This window comes from Lutra lutra, chromosome 3, assembly GCF_902655055.1.
Source record: "Lutra lutra chromosome 3, mLutLut1.2, whole genome shotgun sequence".
NCBI classification, from domain to species: domain Eukaryota; kingdom Metazoa; phylum Chordata; class Mammalia; order Carnivora; family Mustelidae; genus Lutra; species Lutra lutra.
In genome coordinates, this window is record NC_062280.1 from 103,359,377 (window position 1) to 103,377,910 (window position 18,534).

General features: G+C 45.7%; 1 protein-coding gene across 4 annotated transcripts in view; it reads right to left on the reverse strand.

The window, feature by feature from the left end:
* CCDC93 (coiled-coil domain containing 93) overlaps positions 1-18,534 on the reverse strand; it is an 87,347-nt gene that overhangs the window by 15,597 nt on the left and 53,216 nt on the right. For all 4 annotated transcript variants that reach the window (XM_047722564.1, XM_047722563.1, XM_047722562.1 and 1 more), the window contains 8 exons: positions 14,203-14,319; positions 11,096-11,158; positions 7,438-7,511; positions 6,180-6,261; positions 5,643-5,714; positions 4,260-4,313; positions 2,511-2,573; positions 251-359 (listed from right to left, as the gene is read on the reverse strand). In XM_047722564.1, coding sequence (XP_047578520.1) covers positions 251-359; positions 2,511-2,573; positions 4,260-4,313; positions 5,643-5,714; positions 6,180-6,261; positions 7,438-7,511; positions 11,096-11,158; positions 14,203-14,319 — 634 coding nt within the window. The remainder of the gene's footprint in view (positions 1-250; positions 360-2,510; positions 2,574-4,259; positions 4,314-5,642; positions 5,715-6,179; positions 6,262-7,437; positions 7,512-11,095; positions 11,159-14,202; positions 14,320-18,534) is intronic.

The window sequence follows — 18,534 nt, forward strand, 5'->3', positions numbered from 1 at the left end:
TTAAGAGTCACTTAGCAGTGGGCTCTGCGGAATGAGGGCCCAGGGGGCCTGATGATGGCAGGTGGTGGTTCTCACTGACTGTCATGATGCACGCCCTCGCCCGCGCACATGGGACAGAACCCTTGCTCCCCATGCCTCCCAGGCTCAGTGTGGAGTGATGCACGCCCTAGCCCACGCATGTAGGACAGAACCCTTGTCCCCTGTGCCTCCCAGGCCCAGTGTGGAGCATGACTGTGTTCACTGCACCTACTCTGACGGTAGAGTTCAATGAATCTCTTCTGATACTGTATTAACTCAGCTCGGCTGGGGACTTCATCAATCTTGCGGTGCAAAATCGCTATTTCTCGATTTCTTCGAGCCTAAAAGCAAAAGGAAGGGGGAGACAATGCTATTTGGTAAAAGATCTTACATGTTCTCTGGGGAGCCAAAATATTGCCTCACCTCCTTCTGAGCATAATTGCACACCCCACCCCAAAATCTGCTATTGGCTTGAAGACCCCATCTCAGACGGCCCCTCCTCCCACTTTGCAACACAGGGAGAAGGAGTGTGTGTGTGGCTATGAACCAGAACCAGAGAAGGCAGCAAATGAACGGTGAGGGATGGAAGAGTTCGAGTGGGAAGGGCTTCTGTGGACAGCCCTCAGCCATCCCTCCAGGCCCCAGAGGACTCGAGCAGCTGACTCCGCCATCACCAGGTGGGGAGCGGGAATGAAAAGGCAGGCTTCCCAGTGATGAAGAATGGACACCACCCTGCTACCTCCATATAAATTCCAAATTCTTTAGCCTACTGAAACGCTTGAACAACTTACTCCTACGGTGTGTTCCTCCTACTTCTGCCCTACCATGGACGGGGGGGGTACAGCAGGCAAACTGGCCACTGACGGCACCTGGGGAGGCAAAGCAGTGTGGCGTGGCTGGGCTCTCACACCGTCCCCTTTCTTCTGTGCCACCTCATCTCCCTTGCCGGCCTCCCTGCTCACAACAGCACGTGGGGGTCTCTAAGTACCGGGGAAATGCAAGCCTCCCGGAGAGAAACCCACCAAACCCAGAGCAGGGTCTCTGTGGGTCTGGTCAGAGGGGAAAATGTGCTTGTCCTGTTGGCCAAGGCTCCCCTGTCCCTGGGGGCTCAGGCTTTGACTCCTGCATTGCGTTTGTTTGTTTCAGGAATCTTAATGCTTTTACTCCATCTGTAGCCTTTCCTTTTCTACTGGCTCCTTCTCACCAGCATTTAGATAGGCTAACGTCCCTCACCCCTCAAAAGCCTTTCTATTTGGTTGAGTGCCCAACTTTTAAGAGCCGCAAACAGATCTCAGTAACACTCCTACACACACAGACAGACAGACAGACACACACACCCTTGAACCTTGTTCTTTTTTTAATGCTTTTTCTCAGTGAATAATACAAGTACCCACCTGAGTCAGAAATTCAAGCACCAGCTTCTCAATCTCTCCTGTGCCAGTTCATGTCTGCCTGGGCCCACGGCCCCCACTCTGGCTCAGGCCCTCAGGAGGCTTATGGTTTTACTGTAGCTTCCCTCTAGCGAGTCTGAAGCTGCCCAGGATAGGCAATTTGCATAACAACTCCTTTGTACTTGCATGGATAGGGATATATCTTGGTTCTCAAATAGCCAGCCAGCTCGCGGAAGATGGGCCATCCCTTTTCTATTCCTGGCGCCTAGCACACTACTGAATATCCATACAGGACACAGAGTCACAAAGTCTTCAAGGATGCAGCTATATATTTTCCAGGTTCCATTTAATTCTGTTTCTTTAAAGATTAGCAGTGTCCCTGTATCAAGGACAAATCTGATGTACTGAATTTAACCAAACAGCTCAGCAAAGGCAGCAAGAGCCAGAGAGAGGAGAGAGGGGCTTACAAGGCCCTGCAGCCGTTGGACTGTTCCCGCCAGAGCCTGGCTTTCTCTTCCCCCAGAACAGGGAGAAGGCCCATGGCAAAGAACAACAAGGGTTAACTCCGGGCTTCCGAGCTTCCGTGAGTCAGATCCTGGCAATGCCAGGGAATCGTGCAATGAAATTATGCTCTATGTGACTTCAGCTTTGGAACCAACTCTAAAACCTACTTCCCTCATATTTGATGGCTTTCTTACAAACCTCCAAGTTTATCAAATAAGACCGCTAAAATGGGCACATGATTATAGAGGAAAAGTACTAGACAAGAGCAACGGAACCTGAAGGCTGGCTTTGGCACTTACCAGCTGTGTGACTTTGGACAGTACTTACCTGACTGGAGTCGATCTCCTCGTATAGAAAATGAAGGTAATACCTACTCTCCATGCAGGGATCGTGGTCAAATCCATCGAGATGACCGTGAAAGTAACGAACCAATGTGAGGTATTACTGTCAACATCTTAAACCACGTAGTTTCCCTCCAGACTGAAGACTGGCAAATAGCAGCATTCGTACCCATTGTTCTTAGACACTGAGACGTCTTAGTCCTCTCCAGGATACCCAGGCAGGTGTACTTGTTTTTCTGTTCTTGCTTTTACTTACCTGTAGCAAACGGATCTTGTAAAGTTTCTCTTTCTCCATGTTATATCGTCTGTCCAGGTCTTCCTAAAAATTGGAAAAGGACACAATTATCTAAAAGCAAGAAGCTTTTGGGGCACCCAGGTGGCTCAGTGGGTTAAAGCCTCTGCCTTCAGCTCACGTCATGATCCCAGGGTCCTGGGATCAAGCCCCACATCGGGCTCTCTGCTCGCCAGGTAGCCTGCTTCCTCCTCTCTCTGCCTGCCTCTCTGCCTACTTGTGATCTCTGTCTGTCAAATAAATAAATAAAAGCAGGCAGCTTTCAATCTTCGATAAATTATTTTAAGACCGAATTTTATTTTGATCACATCTCTCCATTCTGAGGTCCCAAATTTCTTTTCTCAAATGGCCAAGTTTAGGGTCTGGGTCCCGTGTCCTGTGAATCCCTTGAAAATCTTTCAACCTCACTTTATAACAGTTCTTCCTTTTTCTGGGGTCTAGCGCTATTAAGTAAAGTATCCTCCAAATTTATGTGCCTCCCCCCGCTCCAAAACTATGATGATAAGAAGATAATTATTAAGGAACCTATTGTTTGAAGTCGCCGTGTTTATAGTGACATTGGTTTGCTTTCTTTGTTTCTACTTAGAGCTCTCCTGTCCAACGTGATAGATGCTAGGTGTGTGTGTCTATTTAAATTTACATTAAATGAAATTTAAAAATACTCAGTTTCTCAATTGCAACAGCTGCATATCAAGGGCTCAGTAGCACAAGGAGCTGGTGGCTGTCGTATGGAACAGCGCAGATACAGAACACTGCCCTCGCTGCAGAAAGTTCTTTTGGACAGCACTGAAGCACAAGAGAGGAACTAGATCTTGCTGAGCCCAGTGAGGTAAAAGACATGGTGACGTGGTTTGGTGCACCAAAGCAAGAGATGAACAGGGTCAGAGGGGGCTTCTCCCCCAGCACATGTGTGTACACGTGCACGCACCTGCCAAACATACTCCGTCTCCTCCACAGGGCTTGGCAGCACCCAAACCCCACACGGCTGTACTACAGGACTCCTGAAGCTCAGTCTGAGGCCACAAGGGTAAGAGGTGAACATTACAGGAGGCAAACCTTTAGAGGCTTTCCTGCTTTGCTCTTCTTCCTCCTTTCCTTTTTTTCTTTCTCCTGGATGTTTATTGGAGTGTGGGGAGCATGGGTTTAATTCAGAACAGGGGTCAGCAAACTTGCCTGTTGAGCTAAGCCTCACTGCCTATTTTTGTAGATAAAGTTTTATAGGAACATAACCATGTCCTTTCATTTACATACTGACTATGGCTGCTAGAGTGGGGCTGGCACACCACACTGAAAGTATTTCCTATTTGGCTCTTTACAGTTTGCTGACCTTGAACTGTAGTACAGTAGAGAGTTTTTCCCCATGTATCACCTCCGCCCCTCAGTGCCTATGTGTTGTGACAAGCCTGTATGGCCAAGTCACGAGCCTCCCCTTCTCAGCCGAGATGCCAGAGCAGACACAGATGCCTGGGACAGGCACAGAGTGGTGGGAGAAACCCCACCAGAATGGCAGTCTTCAGGGCCATCCCTGCGGAGACCCCGCTTCTGTCCAAGGGGCTACGAGTGTACAATGGGGCAAGCCCTCGAGACCCCGCCCGTGAAGTGGTGGTCACAGAGAAGACAAATCGGCAGGAGAAGCTGTCAGGGGAGGGTACAGTGCTGGCCACTGCGCCCGAGGAAGACAGCGGCAGTGCCGATGGGTAGGCGGGCACTTACACTAGGAGTGATCACGGGGGTTAGGGCACCACGTGGCTCTCCAGCAGATAGGCTCTGAAACAAAGAAAAGGAACACACACTTTCCTGAGTAAGGGAAATGGGACAGAAGCTGTAGGTCTGCACTGCAGGAAGCAGTCGGGGTGGGCATGGGGGACAGTTCACTGACCGTCTTCAGGCCCCAGATTTTAAATTGTTCCTAAATGGGTGTCACACCCAAACAAGGTAAACGGCAACTGTCTATGAATGGGATAATCCCTCTAACAAGATGTGACTGCCAAGAAGAAAAATAGGATCCTGAAAGTCTGATTTATACAAACTCAGAGGCTAACTGGGCTGATGACTTGAGCCCTAAAGGTTCAGAGTTTTAGAAACAACCGGAAAGGCCATCTGGGTGTTGACGGTCCCAGGACACCACTGCACTGCACGGCCAGACTCTGCTATTCCTCTGTGCCAGGCCTGTCCCAGCAGCATGGAGGCACCTTTAAGACACACGTGCTGCACAGCCAAGGACACGGTCCCCGAGCGGAGGGCATGCACACAGGTGCCGGCCGGCTTGGACACAGCCAGGGGCACGGTCCCCGAGCTGAGGGCACACAGATGGGTGCTGGTTGGCTTGGACCAGTCCCATCCCCTCCCTGAGCCTTGAGCTGCTCAAGCTAGTTCTAAAGGGAGAGAGTGCAGTCAAGGAGCTCAGAGACCAGGTCCAGCTCATTCATCCTCAGCCTAGGGGGCCTCAGAGAATGAGCCTGGAATGAACTGTGAGAAGGGAAAACACAAACAGCAATCCCTACAATCTTATTTGGTGAGAGAAACACTTTTCTTTCTGGCCTGTGTTATAGCTTAACTTTTAATGGAAATTCACACTAGCTCCTTGGAGGACCAAGGCCTCGGTCCTGAGAGCACTGGTCAGATATGTTCCATATGCCCAGCAATGTTCAGTGCTGTTGGGGCTCTGATGCTACCTCTAGTTTCTTGCTTACTGCTGCCTTTTAGGAGTGGGGCCTGTTGCTAGGCAGGAGTGGCGGATGGAATGAATAAAGCAGTAAAACACTCAGAGGACATGCTGCACGGGCAACAGCAGGTTCCTAGAAATACCCTTCCCTCTAAATGGAAGGGGCGGCCAGACCTGTCATTCGGTTAGTCCTGTCTGGAGCTGCTGCTGAGCACACCCACTGCTGCCTTTTACCCACCAGCAGAGGAGAAAGGGCAGCCACGGAAATCTAAGACAATCCTGTGAGGAAAACAGTTGAGAAGTATGCGTGCAGAGGACCCGGAAGCGGGCTGGTCCTTCTCAGCATCAGACTCACTGCTGGAGTCCTCCAGAAATCCTTCTGCTGGTAAGTCACAGCAGCACCTAACAGGTCCGTCGGAGCCTGCATTTACCTTTTCATCTCCGCCCGGCACTCTCTCAGCTTTCAGGTTTTCAATTTCCTGCTGCAGCCGTGTCATCTCTTCCTTTAAAAGGGAAACAAACATTGACAGAACTTAGAGTGCTAGTAAATGGACTTGGGCACACACTGCCCCACCACCAGACCACCAGGGGCAAGGGCTTCTCACGTGACACACAGACAACCTACGCTGACAGGACAGCCCTGGGTCGCAAGAGGCTATTCTTTCACACTTCATGAGACTTTTAAATAGATACTTGTTCGTAAATTAATGTTTGTTAGACTGTGTTTGTGAGACTGTGCTCTCAATCTGGGGTTTGGCACACCCAGGTACTAATCTCACTCACTTCCGGTACCCTTGGGGAGCACCCACTGTCACACCCTATTCCTCTTACTCAACTGAAAGAACTGCTCTGGGAATCGACTTTTCCGACGGCACGTGAGTAGGACGCCACAAGAGGACAAGGGGAAGTAAGGTGACACATTTCACAAGAGTCTGGTTCAAGGTCTGCTGACATCAAGCAACACTTACTCGACAGTGTGCTTTAAACTCTTGTTCCTGACTTTTCAGATTTTCATTCATGGCTACAAGTGCTCTCAAGTTCTGGAGGAGACTGAAAAAGAAAGACCAAACAATGACACACGGAAAGCTGTTGTGATTTTCTGAATCACAGCTAAAACCAAGCCCCCAGCTAAAAAGGGACTCCCTTCTTAATTTCCCTTGTCTCTCGCAAGAGCTTCCAATGGGCTCTCCACAAACGATAATTTAACTAACTACCATTTATTACCATTTAACTGACTACCATTTAACTGACATTATTAGTCATTTATACACCCAAGTCCATCAGGCCACATCCAAATAAACATCATAGAATGTAGAATTAAAATGTCAACCGCAGAGACACCAGTGAGTTCAAGAGCCCTGGGTCTCCTTGGTACCAATTACTCAGCAGTACTCAGAGCACAGACAGCATCACAACCTGTTTCCAATTTCCAGGAAAAGGAAACAAGTTGCTTAGGGTCATTAAAAGAATTAATTTGAAAATAAAAATGACAAGTATCTGACAGGACTTTGCTCCATATCATGAAAGAAGGGACTCTAATTACCAAGCCAAGTAATCTGTGGGTCCTTCTTTGCTAAAAGTGTCCTTCAAACCTGGGACTGCTCAGTCTGGGCCGGAAGTTTTTAGGATTTACAGTATCACTCAAATGACACTTAGGGAGCATGGACCAACTAACTGCTTTGGAGCTAAGAAGGTCAAATGTAAGTGTGTCTTACATGTAATTTAAATTGTTAAAGACAATTAATTTAAAATGAAAAAAAAAAAAAAAAAGACAAAAACACCGCACCTTTAATTCCAAGGAGGCAGGGCTGAAATGTCACCGGTAAAAAAAAAACCTGGTAGCAAGGGCTGACTCCAAGGAGGAAGACTGGGTGGCTGGTGCATGGGGGTGGGAGGAAGACTTTCACCACATGTCTTTTTGCTCTGTGAATGTATTATTTGGTTCTTAAAAACCCCCCAAAAAGCAAAATCAAGAATGTGCTGCATCTGCTCCCAGGGGGAATCAGGTGAAGGAGGTGGCAGATTCCATGTGGCCCCATATGTCAGCAGGTACCTGAGCAATGGCGAGTTGCCACATTCTGGATCAGGTGTGTGAAAGGAAATGACTGACTCAGGGCTGAAGGCAGTGACCCTGGGCTCCTTTGTCCTGTGCTCAAAACAAACCACCCGGCACTGGCAGACTTACTTTCTTCAGGGAGGAAACACACACAGGCAGAAACCTCTCACCTGGGGTCTGCTTTGGATTCTATCTTCTCCAGGGCTGCCTGCTCTTTGTCCAGTTTTTCACTGTGACGCTTCAGCTGCGAGACACAGAGAGAGAGAGGGAGAGAGAGAGAGAGACAGAGAGAGGAGGTGCTGCTGCTAGGGACTGGGGAGGACCGAAGAGTGAGCGCGTCCTCCCTCCCCCGGCTCACATCTGCGCCCCACTTCCGGCAGCTGGCTGGGGGGGGGGGGCGCCAGACTTGGCTGTACGCTGAGAAAACAGGTGGACAAGAGAAACAGGATGGGGGAGGGGAGCACGACAGGGAAGGTCAACACTGGACCCTTTCAGACACATTCTGATGGTCCAAGAACCTTGGCAATAGCTGTAAACCACAGCAGCAGACGTGTGGGAAGCCGAAAGCAATGCTGACAGCAGGGGCCTTTTGGCAGGTCAGGAGGAAGGGGGAATAAGAGGCTACGAGGGACGGACCTGATTGAAATGCCATGCATGGCTATTAGCAGGGGAAGGGTTAAATCCATCTTCTTGAATAACTTCACTTTCTTTTTCTGAGTCAAATGGTGAGGATTTTAAAAAAGAAATTTTAAAGAAACTCGTATTTCCATTTATGAGGTGTACTGTTATATCATGGAATGCTAAGCTGTTAAGAAAAGGTAAGAATAAAGCAGCTTTTTAAGGATGATCTCTAGGATCTACTGTTAGCTGGAGGAAAACAATGTACAAAAAACTGATGCCCTGTCTTTCCAGTGTGTAGGAGGGAATTCATACCCTGCATGTAGACATGTATGAAAGGATATACATGTTCCTTGTGTGTGCATGAAATATTTCTGACTCTTAAGACATGGTTCCCCTCTGAAGAGGGGAACTCTATGGTTGGCTTACAGTGCTACAACCTTTGTGCTTTTTGAATGTTGAACTGTGTGAATTGTGTTACCTACTCGAAAAACAAACAAACAAACAAAAAACAAGTTAAAAAACGTTCCAAGGGTAGTAGCTGAAAACAGAAGAGCATAAGGTGCGATCAGCCCTTCTTGCCTCCAGCCCTAAAAAGCCCAGATGATTACGCTCAAACAAGGGAACAGGTACCTCAGGGCCAAGAAGGTGCCTGACAGAGAAGCAGGGCCTCGGAGGCCTCTGTGTGGGATCAGCAGACACGGGAAGAGTGATCTGCAGGGCTGGGATCACAGCAGGAGCAGCTGGGCTAAGCGGTGAGGCTGGCTCCTCTAACGTCCAGCTGGAACTCAAGCCCCAGAGGCAGGCAGGCTCCCGGAATTGGCGAGACAGGGTGAAAGGTGGAGTGTCCAGACACCACGTACGGCTTACTACTGGCTGATCTCACCCAACAGGAGAACCCACCCTTCTAGAATAATCACACAAAGCTGGCTGCATACAATGGGTACAGAATCCACACAGTTGGTAATGGGAAGTTTCAGAATCAAAGATAAGCATGCCACCAAGAACTATCAAATTCATGTGCGGGAAGATAAAACCATAAATGAGAAAGATAAAATGGAACAAATGAATTTTGATCTGAAGAAAGTTTATAGATCAAGAAAAACCTTAGACACAATTAATGTGCTTAGAGAAATGGGAGAGAATATTGCATATACTACAAAGAATCAACCTTACACACAGGAAATTAAAGTCGTGACTGCTGAAATTAAACAGCGGACAGGCTAGAGGCAGGCGGCCTGCCGAAGCAAGGGCGTGCAGCCTCCCCGCAACGGTCAAGTGCTGCCCTCTGTCCTTGACCTTCCCTGCCCTGCTCCACTTTACTCAATCCACTGGAAAGACAGGTCTTCTGTTTTTCAGTGCTGCCAGGTTATCCTGGGAGGGCAGGTGTCACCAAGAAGGTGAAACCAGCGCACCAGGAGGGGAAAGGGGTCAGAGTACTCGTGTTGGCCAATTGTTGACTGAAACAGATAAGGAGGCTGAGGCCCAAAGGTGAAGTTCACCACTTATCCAGAGGTCTGGTCTTCAGTATTCTGACCAGACAGGCTTCTCTAGAAGTTGCTGAGTGCTCAGTTTGGTATAGATCCCATTTCCCAAGATGGGACTCGGGGTGACTGCCTTACTACACAGTGAGTGAGCCCTTGGAGAGGCAGGGCCAGACAGCCAGTGCTGGAGTCTGGCAGCTTCTGCACGGCCTCAGTGCCCCATCTGCAGCACAAGGATGGTAATAGCATTGCCAGTGTGGTTATGGAGAGTCAGGGGACCAGTACAAGGCAGGTACCTGGAGCATACCAGCACACACCGAGGTCGGCTACTATGATCATCTGAGGATAAGAACACCAGCTCCTATTATTGACTTAAATCACCTCCCTACCCTTCTAGCACATGAAAGGAGCTCAACAAATATCTGATTTAGTGTTCAGTACAAAGAAAACTACTTCAGAGCCACTTAGGATTTATATCCTAAGGCATGTTAAGTGTCCTAGGAAACTGGTATCAAGATGCTTTGCCTTTAATCTCCCCCAGATGGTTATATAAAGACTGATCCATGACTTGGCAAGCTTCATGCCAGGGACTCTGTGGCATTAACATTTAGATAGCAGCAGGGTTTCCCCCCAGGAGTCTGCCATCCAACTCATAGGAATGCAGTCACAGAACAGCGTAAAGAGAGCTCATCTGTACAAATGCAACACAGGCATCTTTGGAGAGAAGGACAAAGAATTCATTCCAACTCTCATTCTTTCGCCTGCCCTTTTCAAACATTCTGACAATCACTAAAGAGACTAGCCCAAGTAGGAATTACAAAGTTTTGTCAATCTGACAAGGCAATGAACTGAGTGAGACACACGGCTACAGAAACAAGAACTTTAGGCAAATTTCATGTGAAATTTAAAGAAAAGGGGGGCCTGCCTTGGTCTCAGAGAGATCTCTGAAGATCAGTCCTGCTTCCACATGGTTCAGAAAGTCCTGGGCAGGGCCCCCCTGCATGTGGTCCTTGTAGAGTACAGCTAGGGCCCGAGCACCAAAATCACAAAGAGGAGAGACCATCAGATCCAGATGAGGACAGCTTTCTTTGGAGACGTGAGGGACAGAAATATCGAAATTTCCCTCCTGACACAGTGTTTGTTTTCTTGGCCCGGTTTCCTAGGCAATGAGCAGTGGGAGGAAAACAACACTAACACTGACAGGAGATGGCACACTCCAAACCCAGGTGAGAAAACAGGTCACGTGGTTTGAAATATTCCTACCACCCCTCCTCCTCCTCCTGAGACCCTGTCCCCCATCCCACATAGAAGAAAACCGGCAATTCTGAATAACAAATTACAGCCCTCTGCAGTTCTCTCACTTATAAAAAGAAACCCCCTCATTCTTCAGGAATTCAGGATTTTGAGGCTGTTCTCTAGCCTGCGGCTTGTGGAGGTTGTAGAGGAGCGGGTCCCACTTCAAATTCTGAGGCCCATGCCCTGCCCATCAGCCTGGCCTTCCTCAGGAAGCCTTTCCCCATCCTTAGGGCCCATGGCAGTGTCCCCTGCCAAGACTCCTGAGGCTTTTGAACATGGCGGTGTGGGTAAACTGACGGCAGGGGTCACGCACTACAATGTGTTTGTCCTCTGTCCCCAGACAGCCCCCGAGCCCTAATTGTCCACAAAGGCTGACAATCCAGGATGTTTCATTAGTGATGCAGATCAAAAGCGGTTCTGAAAATCTCACCTCTGTCAGAGTTTGCTTTGTTTCATCGTATCTGGCTTGTAGGCCGTTATGACTTGCCTGCAGCTGGAAAAGAAAGGGAAAAGATATCGGCTCTTGTTCAGTCCTCAAAACAGCACAGCTGTGAGGGGATCCCCATCTCATAGAGGGGAAAATGGAAATTCAACAGAGATTTAAACTGAGTGAATGTGGGAATTTTAGAATGGTTGCTGACAACAGATGAAGACAAAATTCACATAGTTAGCACCAACTATATGTCAGGGGACAAACGAGACGTTCTGCATGAATCCTATCACTGAATCCTTACATTCAATGGAAGAAGACGTTTTTCTCATTTTACATATGAGGAACTAAAGACTCAGAGGGGTTAAGTTGCTGGACGAAAGTTTCACGGCTGCTAACTGATAAAGCCAGGATTCAAATCCAGGTCTGACTTTTCTGTATGGCTACGAAAAAGTAGCCAGTTTACTTACCCACTGTGCCCATTCCCAGAATACAAACTGCATCTCACAACTCAGGATGCTAGCACAGAATATGACTGACTGGCAAGCAATCTGAGATAGATGAAAGAATTCACGACTTCAACACGAGGAGACAGAAGATGAATGACTTTCCTGTTCAAAGTTACATGATTGTAAACTTACATCAGGAAAATGTCATTTCTCTTTTCCTTACTAAAAGATATTTCTTGTGCTATGAACTTTTAAAAATCTGAAAACATTCACTGAAAGCTCAAAGAGTTTGCACATTTCCACTTTTGAAAAGGGGAAGTGGCAGAAAATGAAAACAGACGCTGGCTGTTACCCGTGTTCAAATTAGCAAAGATATCCTGTATCTCAATGATTGCTTCAAAATAACTTGACCCATCCTGAAACGTGTAAGCAACCCATTAAAGAATTATGTCGCCTTCAGAAATCACTACTCCTAAATCATGCTTCTAGTCTTCATAACTGATCAATGGTTACATTTCCAAAAAGGCCTATCAAGAAGCCAACTCAAGCAGAGAGCAAGAGTGATAAAGGACGGAAGCAGGTAGGCTCTGGCTTCTCCTTCTTCAAGGAAGCCATCTGTGCAATGAGAACTTCCATTGACATGTTTGTGTAATTGGCAGAGAAGAATATTTCTGGAGAATTTTTCTTTTGAAATACGAGTGACTGAATTCCTGAAGCCCTTTTGTGGCTCCAGGAAGGGGTCCTGGCATTTCCCACCTTCCTGTCCACCTCTCACCCATGCACCCACCCAGCCCCCCATCTAACATTTACCCAGTGCTCTGCTCAAATGAGGTGTTTAGGAGAAGGTGAGGAACATGACATAGTCCTTACCTGCAAGGATGTGGACCAGTGTACTAGGGATCAGAGTATGAGAATATCTGGGGAAGAGCCAGGCCTAGGGGAGGTCCCAGGACAGTCTGGCTTATCAGCATGTCTAAGGAAGGCTCACAACAAAGACTCATGCGAGCTGGATCTTGGCAGGGATGGAGCCTGCTAAGAAGTGAAGACTCATTTCTTCCACTTGATTAATTTAACTTATAAGAGCTCTCTTCATCTGCTCATCTGACCATCTTTTCCCAAACACAGGATGTCTCAGTAGCTTAGCCTACTTTTCATCTTGCTGGAATCCTTCATGATCATCCTAACCTCGTTTTCTTCTTCAAAATTAATTCCTAGACCCAGCCCCAAATTCAGCAGTGGATTACCATCCCTTTCTGGATTCCTCTTTCCTTCCTCAATCTCAGGTTTCTGCTCAGGGGCCTATTAGCTACGTTCCAGTTCTATGCCTCTATAATGCATTCCCCTGTTGGACCATGAGCCACTCTTTACTCCTTCTCTTGCTTTGGCCCTTCTTCCATTTCTCTGTTGGGGTAGGACTCTCCCTACGCTTGTCACCAAGGCCATGAGTGCCTCCTGCTTGTTTTCCACCTGCATGATCTTAGAAGAGGGGTTCCTGGATTTAAGAAGTTTGGATTCTCTCCTATACTATTGATAAACATATAAACTGGTAGAATGTTTGGTGAATAATTTGATGGTTTTGAGCAAAATAGAAAATGCCTGTATTTTTGACCCAGCAATCCCACTTCCTAAAATCATTCTTATACAAATACATATTTGCTCAAAGATGACCATTTTACAAAAATGTTCATGGTAGCGTAAATTTGCAGTTGGGGGGGAACCCTGAAACAATCCACATACCCGTGAACAGGGGACAGGAACAGTAAATTATAGTACATATACACTCTGTTGCATTATGGGGTCAATTAGAAACTATGAGGTAGATCTATATATTCAAAATTTTGGTTTTACCATTAGTAAGCTGTGTGATCACAGGCAAAACTACCTCATGTCTCTGTTTCTCAGTTTCCTTATTCATAAAAGGAGGAGAACAGTACCTCCTCCACAAGGATGTTGTGTGAAAAGAATGAGTTAGTTCTTCGTTCATCTCCACAGCCTAGTTTTATGCCTAGCACGGAGCAGCGCTCAGTGAACACTGTCAATCAATAAATGCTATTCTTAAGTCTTGTGATGTTCTTCTAGCACTAGGTTGGCAAATTTTTTCAGTTGGGGCCAGACAGTACATATTTTAGGCTTTGTGAACCACATTTGGAAAGGGCCAAGTAGTAAATATTTTAGGCTTTCTGGGCCATGTGGTCTCTGCTGCAATTACTTAGTTCTGCCCTGGAGCTTGAAAACGGCCACAGAAAATACATAAACAAGTTGATGTGCATATATTCCAAGAAAACCTTACTTATAAAAAGAGGTGGTAGGTGGATTGGCCCAAGGGCTGTAGTATGCTAATCCCTGTTCTAGAACCTCCATTCTTTTTTTTTTTTTTTTAAAGATTTTGTTTATTTATTTATTTGACAGACAGAGATTACAAGTAGGCAGAGAGGCAGGCTGAGAGAGAGGAGGAAGCAGGCTCCCTGCTGAGCAGAGAGCCCGATGCGGGGCTTGATCCCAGGACCCTGGGATCATGACCTGAGCCGAAGGCAGAGGCTTGAACCCACTGAGCCACCCAGGCGCCCCTAGTACCTCCATTCTAACATGAATATCTTCACCCTTCTTGAAGAAAAGCTTCATATTACTTGAAAGAAATTATAAAAAGAAAACACCAACCTCTTCCAGATGTTTGGTCTTCTGTAGAATCTGCTTGTTCAAGGAGATGACTTTGCGACGATGAAGTTGGGAGGTTCCTAATTTTTCTGGACTTTCTTCGGCTGACAGCTCAGACTGCTGTGGGAAACAGGGAGGGCAAGCCCAAAGGATTTAGTAAGCCCACCTCAGTCTGTGTAAGAGAGACCCAGCCCTGCTCACCCTGGGCAGAGCACTACCTGGCAGCCTGTCCAAACCAAGCCAGCTCAGCCATGGGGTCCTATGCAACACCCAGGTCCAGATGCGGGGAGCCAACACAACGATTAAGACCCTTACCAACGGAATCCGCATTCCTGGCAGAGGGAACGGCATGTGCAGAAGCACAGAAACACATAATAATATGGTTATGTGGAGGCAACTGGCACCATCAAAGCAGTAACTGTCTGGAAGGACTTAAAATGCAAAGCAACAGCCTATTCACTTGTTTCTCCCCGTCCACGGATCTATTCCCTTTTAACCATTTCTTATTTCTACTCTTTTGGTGCTCACAGACGATAGAGCTGAGAGGGATGGAAGCTACTGACGGGGCAGCAGGAGAGTCCTGAAACAAAAGGTGGGGAGGCGAGGGAGAAAAAGGGTTGCACGGGTAGCAGGGACCTGCCAGGCCTCAAGGGGAGTCAGGGAGAGATTTCTCGGTGAAGCAGCAACAGCACTGAGAAACCACACAGAAGAGGACGGAGCTTGATATGGACTCTGAACACAAACACCAGCCTCAGGACAAACAAATTAAAAGGTCGATCCTGTTGTAAAAGGAGTCCTTCCAATACTTCTTGGATGATCATAGAAAGGCTTAAATGAGCTTTATTAAACAAACGCCCATTTCCACCACATTTCCCTTTTCAACTGGAAGTATCCCAGTACCAAACTAAGCACTGACTTTAAGCCCAAGTGCAACAAAACTATTTGGGTATTCGATTTTTTCCCTGCATGTTTTAACAGTGATCATAAGCCTTGAAAGTCTGGAAAATCTGTCCATGGGGAAAAGAGATGGGAAAGTGAGAGGAGGAGAAATTGGATGGAATAGTCACCATTTATTTTGGTTAAGGATTTCCCTGAATAATTCAGCAGCACTACTAACGGATGATGAGTTTTTGCTACTTAACGGCTCCGGAGGTGGGGAACAACCAGCAGGATGTGGCTGCATAAAACAGTAAGGAACATCACTTTCCATCTCCTAGACTGGTGGGCCATAACAGAAATAGAAAAACTGAGCATTTGGTATTACAACACACCTTGCCTTGAAAACCAGGACTTCGGAAAATGTCAACTAACATATTCCAGCTTATTAGATCTCTGGAAATTGGAGTTAACATTTAAAAATACATTTGGTCGTATCAAGATATTCACAACCTATAGTCTGGGGAGGGAGAATTGTTTCTGAAAATGATTTGAATATAAAAAAAGAGGGAGGAGGAAGGACCACTTCCTCTAGATTTCCAAATCACTTGTCAGGAACAATTATAATGAGCTAATTATATCTCCTTTACTTGATAGTGTCACCCTGAACTATGCTATTAATTTGGCCACTTTTGTCTGCTATATATTTAATAGCTTTTTCTTATAGTTCATTTTCAGATTTGGGTTTTAACATCCAACTCAGATTGCTGGACACTGATTTCCAGCATGTCTTTGGCATATCCTCACAGCATTTAACTTAACTTGGAGAATTACCCAAGCCTTCCAGCTCATGATTTATTGACATCTGAAAGAGAATTCCCTGTTCACTGGAACTACCCCACAGGTTATGTCCCTCTGTTTGATGTCAGGATTATCTTGAATATTCCGACCTCCTCCAACTTGCCTCTGTGGCTCTGGACCAGACAGAGCTGTGGCTGGCAGGATTACTCCCCAGGACTCCCTCTAGTCTATTGGGGCAAGCACATACTCATTCAGTGCTGTTCTGCACCTCTGGTCTGGCTTGATGGTGTCTCCAAATTTTAGCAGGTCTTCCTGCCAATGAACTGCTTTTATGGATAGGGTCCCAAGACCATGGAAAGTGTATTTCCCACCCAGTTCTTCTACCTACCTGGCATACCTACAACTTTGTTTTAAAATCAAGGCCTCTGACTTCGCTGCCAAGAATGCTTCTTGCAGGAAAACCAGTAGCTATCTTGATATCTGGAAAGAAGGTTTTGGGGCTGGTTGGCTAGCTCTTTCTTTCTCTTTTTCTCTCTCTTACTATCTTTCTATCTAGACTTAATTTTTAGCCACAGGGTCCCTCAAGAGCCTCACAACAGGGGTCTTTGGGGTCAAAATATTTTTCATAATACTAAAACGTCATTTTTTCATTCTCATTCTCTCATTATTATACAGTGAAGTTTTCCAGATGTTACATGTCATGTATTAGTATCATTGCTTTGACGTTAATATATAAAGCATTTATTACTGTCCTCTGTAAATGAATTAATATGTAAGCTACTGAGACCTCAGTAGTTTTAATTTAAGAGTTCTTAAAGGGTCCTGACACTGAAAATTTTGAGAACCACTACTTTAATCTAAGGGGACTGGCTCACTTGAGAATTATGTATTGGTCCCAACCATGGATTGGGGTGCCCTTATTAGGAAGGAACTCCAATTGGTGGAGTGGGCCCACCCATCACTTATACAACATTAAGAGAGGAAAGTTCTTTCACTAGATAGGTGATTCAGAGAACCATACACATAGAGAAAATACACTTAGAGTTCACAGAAAGACCTTGAAGTCACCCTACAAACTTAATCTATCTGTTATGATATGCTCTAAGCAGACATGGGCTTTCAACAACCTTTCTCTCATTGATAGGTAGCAATTCTCATTGCTAAGTGCAATCCCTTAAATTTGAATCTGCAAAGCATTAATACACATTAATATCAGAACATTAAATGCCATTTCCAAATGTGACATCTCTCTAGCCCAATTAAAATGAATAATATGCACATTACAGGCCCATAGTTTACATGAATTTGTAGGTTCCTCTGTTTGCCTTTGAGTCTAGAGATGGTGCTATGCAAAGTGCTTTGTTTAATGGGAAGTTATTTTTCTGCAGATATCATCGTTTATTCTAGAGCTGAACTGAAGAGTCAACCACGTCAATGGAGAGCTGATAGCTCTACTTTTCAAACATACTTTTTGTTAAGCAATCTAGAGACTGATAAAGGCAGAAACAGGTCTTTAGAGCATCTGGCATCACTGCCAGTCACAGTGAGAAGGGAATTGAAGAAGACGAAGTTGATCTGGAAGGATGAGACAAAGCTGGACAGATGGAGAACAGGAGAAGAAACTTTACAGTAAATCCTTGACAGAAAAAAATTAAATCCTTGGGGCATCTTAACTGATTTCTACGTGAAAAGTGCAGTATCTCTCCAAGAATGCCAATCATCTACAAATAATTCCATTTGTGTTTACACTGGAGGGAGGGCTAAAGAACTAATCTAATTTCGTTCAACAATTTCAGATTAAGAACGTGCTTTCAAAACCACAGAATGGATTAAGATGACTTCTAGTGCAGATTCAATGTTTCCTAATAACTGACAGATATTCACAACTTCCACTGTTAGGGGAACAAGATTTAAATGTCACTCGATAATATTAGTCTTGTTCAAAATAGTAAATTCCTAAGAGAAATAAAAAATGATTACTTTAGCTAAAACTATATACTTTTATAATGAAAGAGACCCCAAAGGTTATCTACATATCAACCTTCTTCCTAAAATAGGAATCTCTCCTGTATTATCTCCCTCCCCACACTAAAATATGGTTCCTAAGCAAGAAAGATCCCTATCTCATGATATAGTTCTTTGTCCGCAACAGATGGACTTTGGTTTCTGGCACCTTGATGAATCTTTCTACTGAAAACAAACAAACAGATGATATAAAACTAATTAATTAATTAATTAATTTAGTGTGTGCATGCACACAGGAGGTCGGGGCAGGGGGTGGGGCGGAGAATCCCGGGCAGACTCCTGACCTGAGCTGAAATCAAGAGTCAGATGCTTAACCGAGTGAGCCACCCAAACACCCCAAAATATTTATTTGTAAATATTAAAAAAAAAAAACCTATGAGCTAACAAGAATGTAAGAAAACCTACAGGGCCAAAGAGTTAGTGAAAGTGGAGCTCCAGGAAGGTATATATAACCACTGAGGTTGGCTTTTTTCTTGAAAGTACTTGCCAATACCAGGTGATCTCAAGCAATGATTTTTTATAATTCAGTAACTGCTCTGAATAAACGAACGAAAGAAGAAAGGAAATCTGCACTGAGATTTGTAACAGGTCCAGTTCTGTAATCCAAATGCACATATTACCTGGATGGTCCCA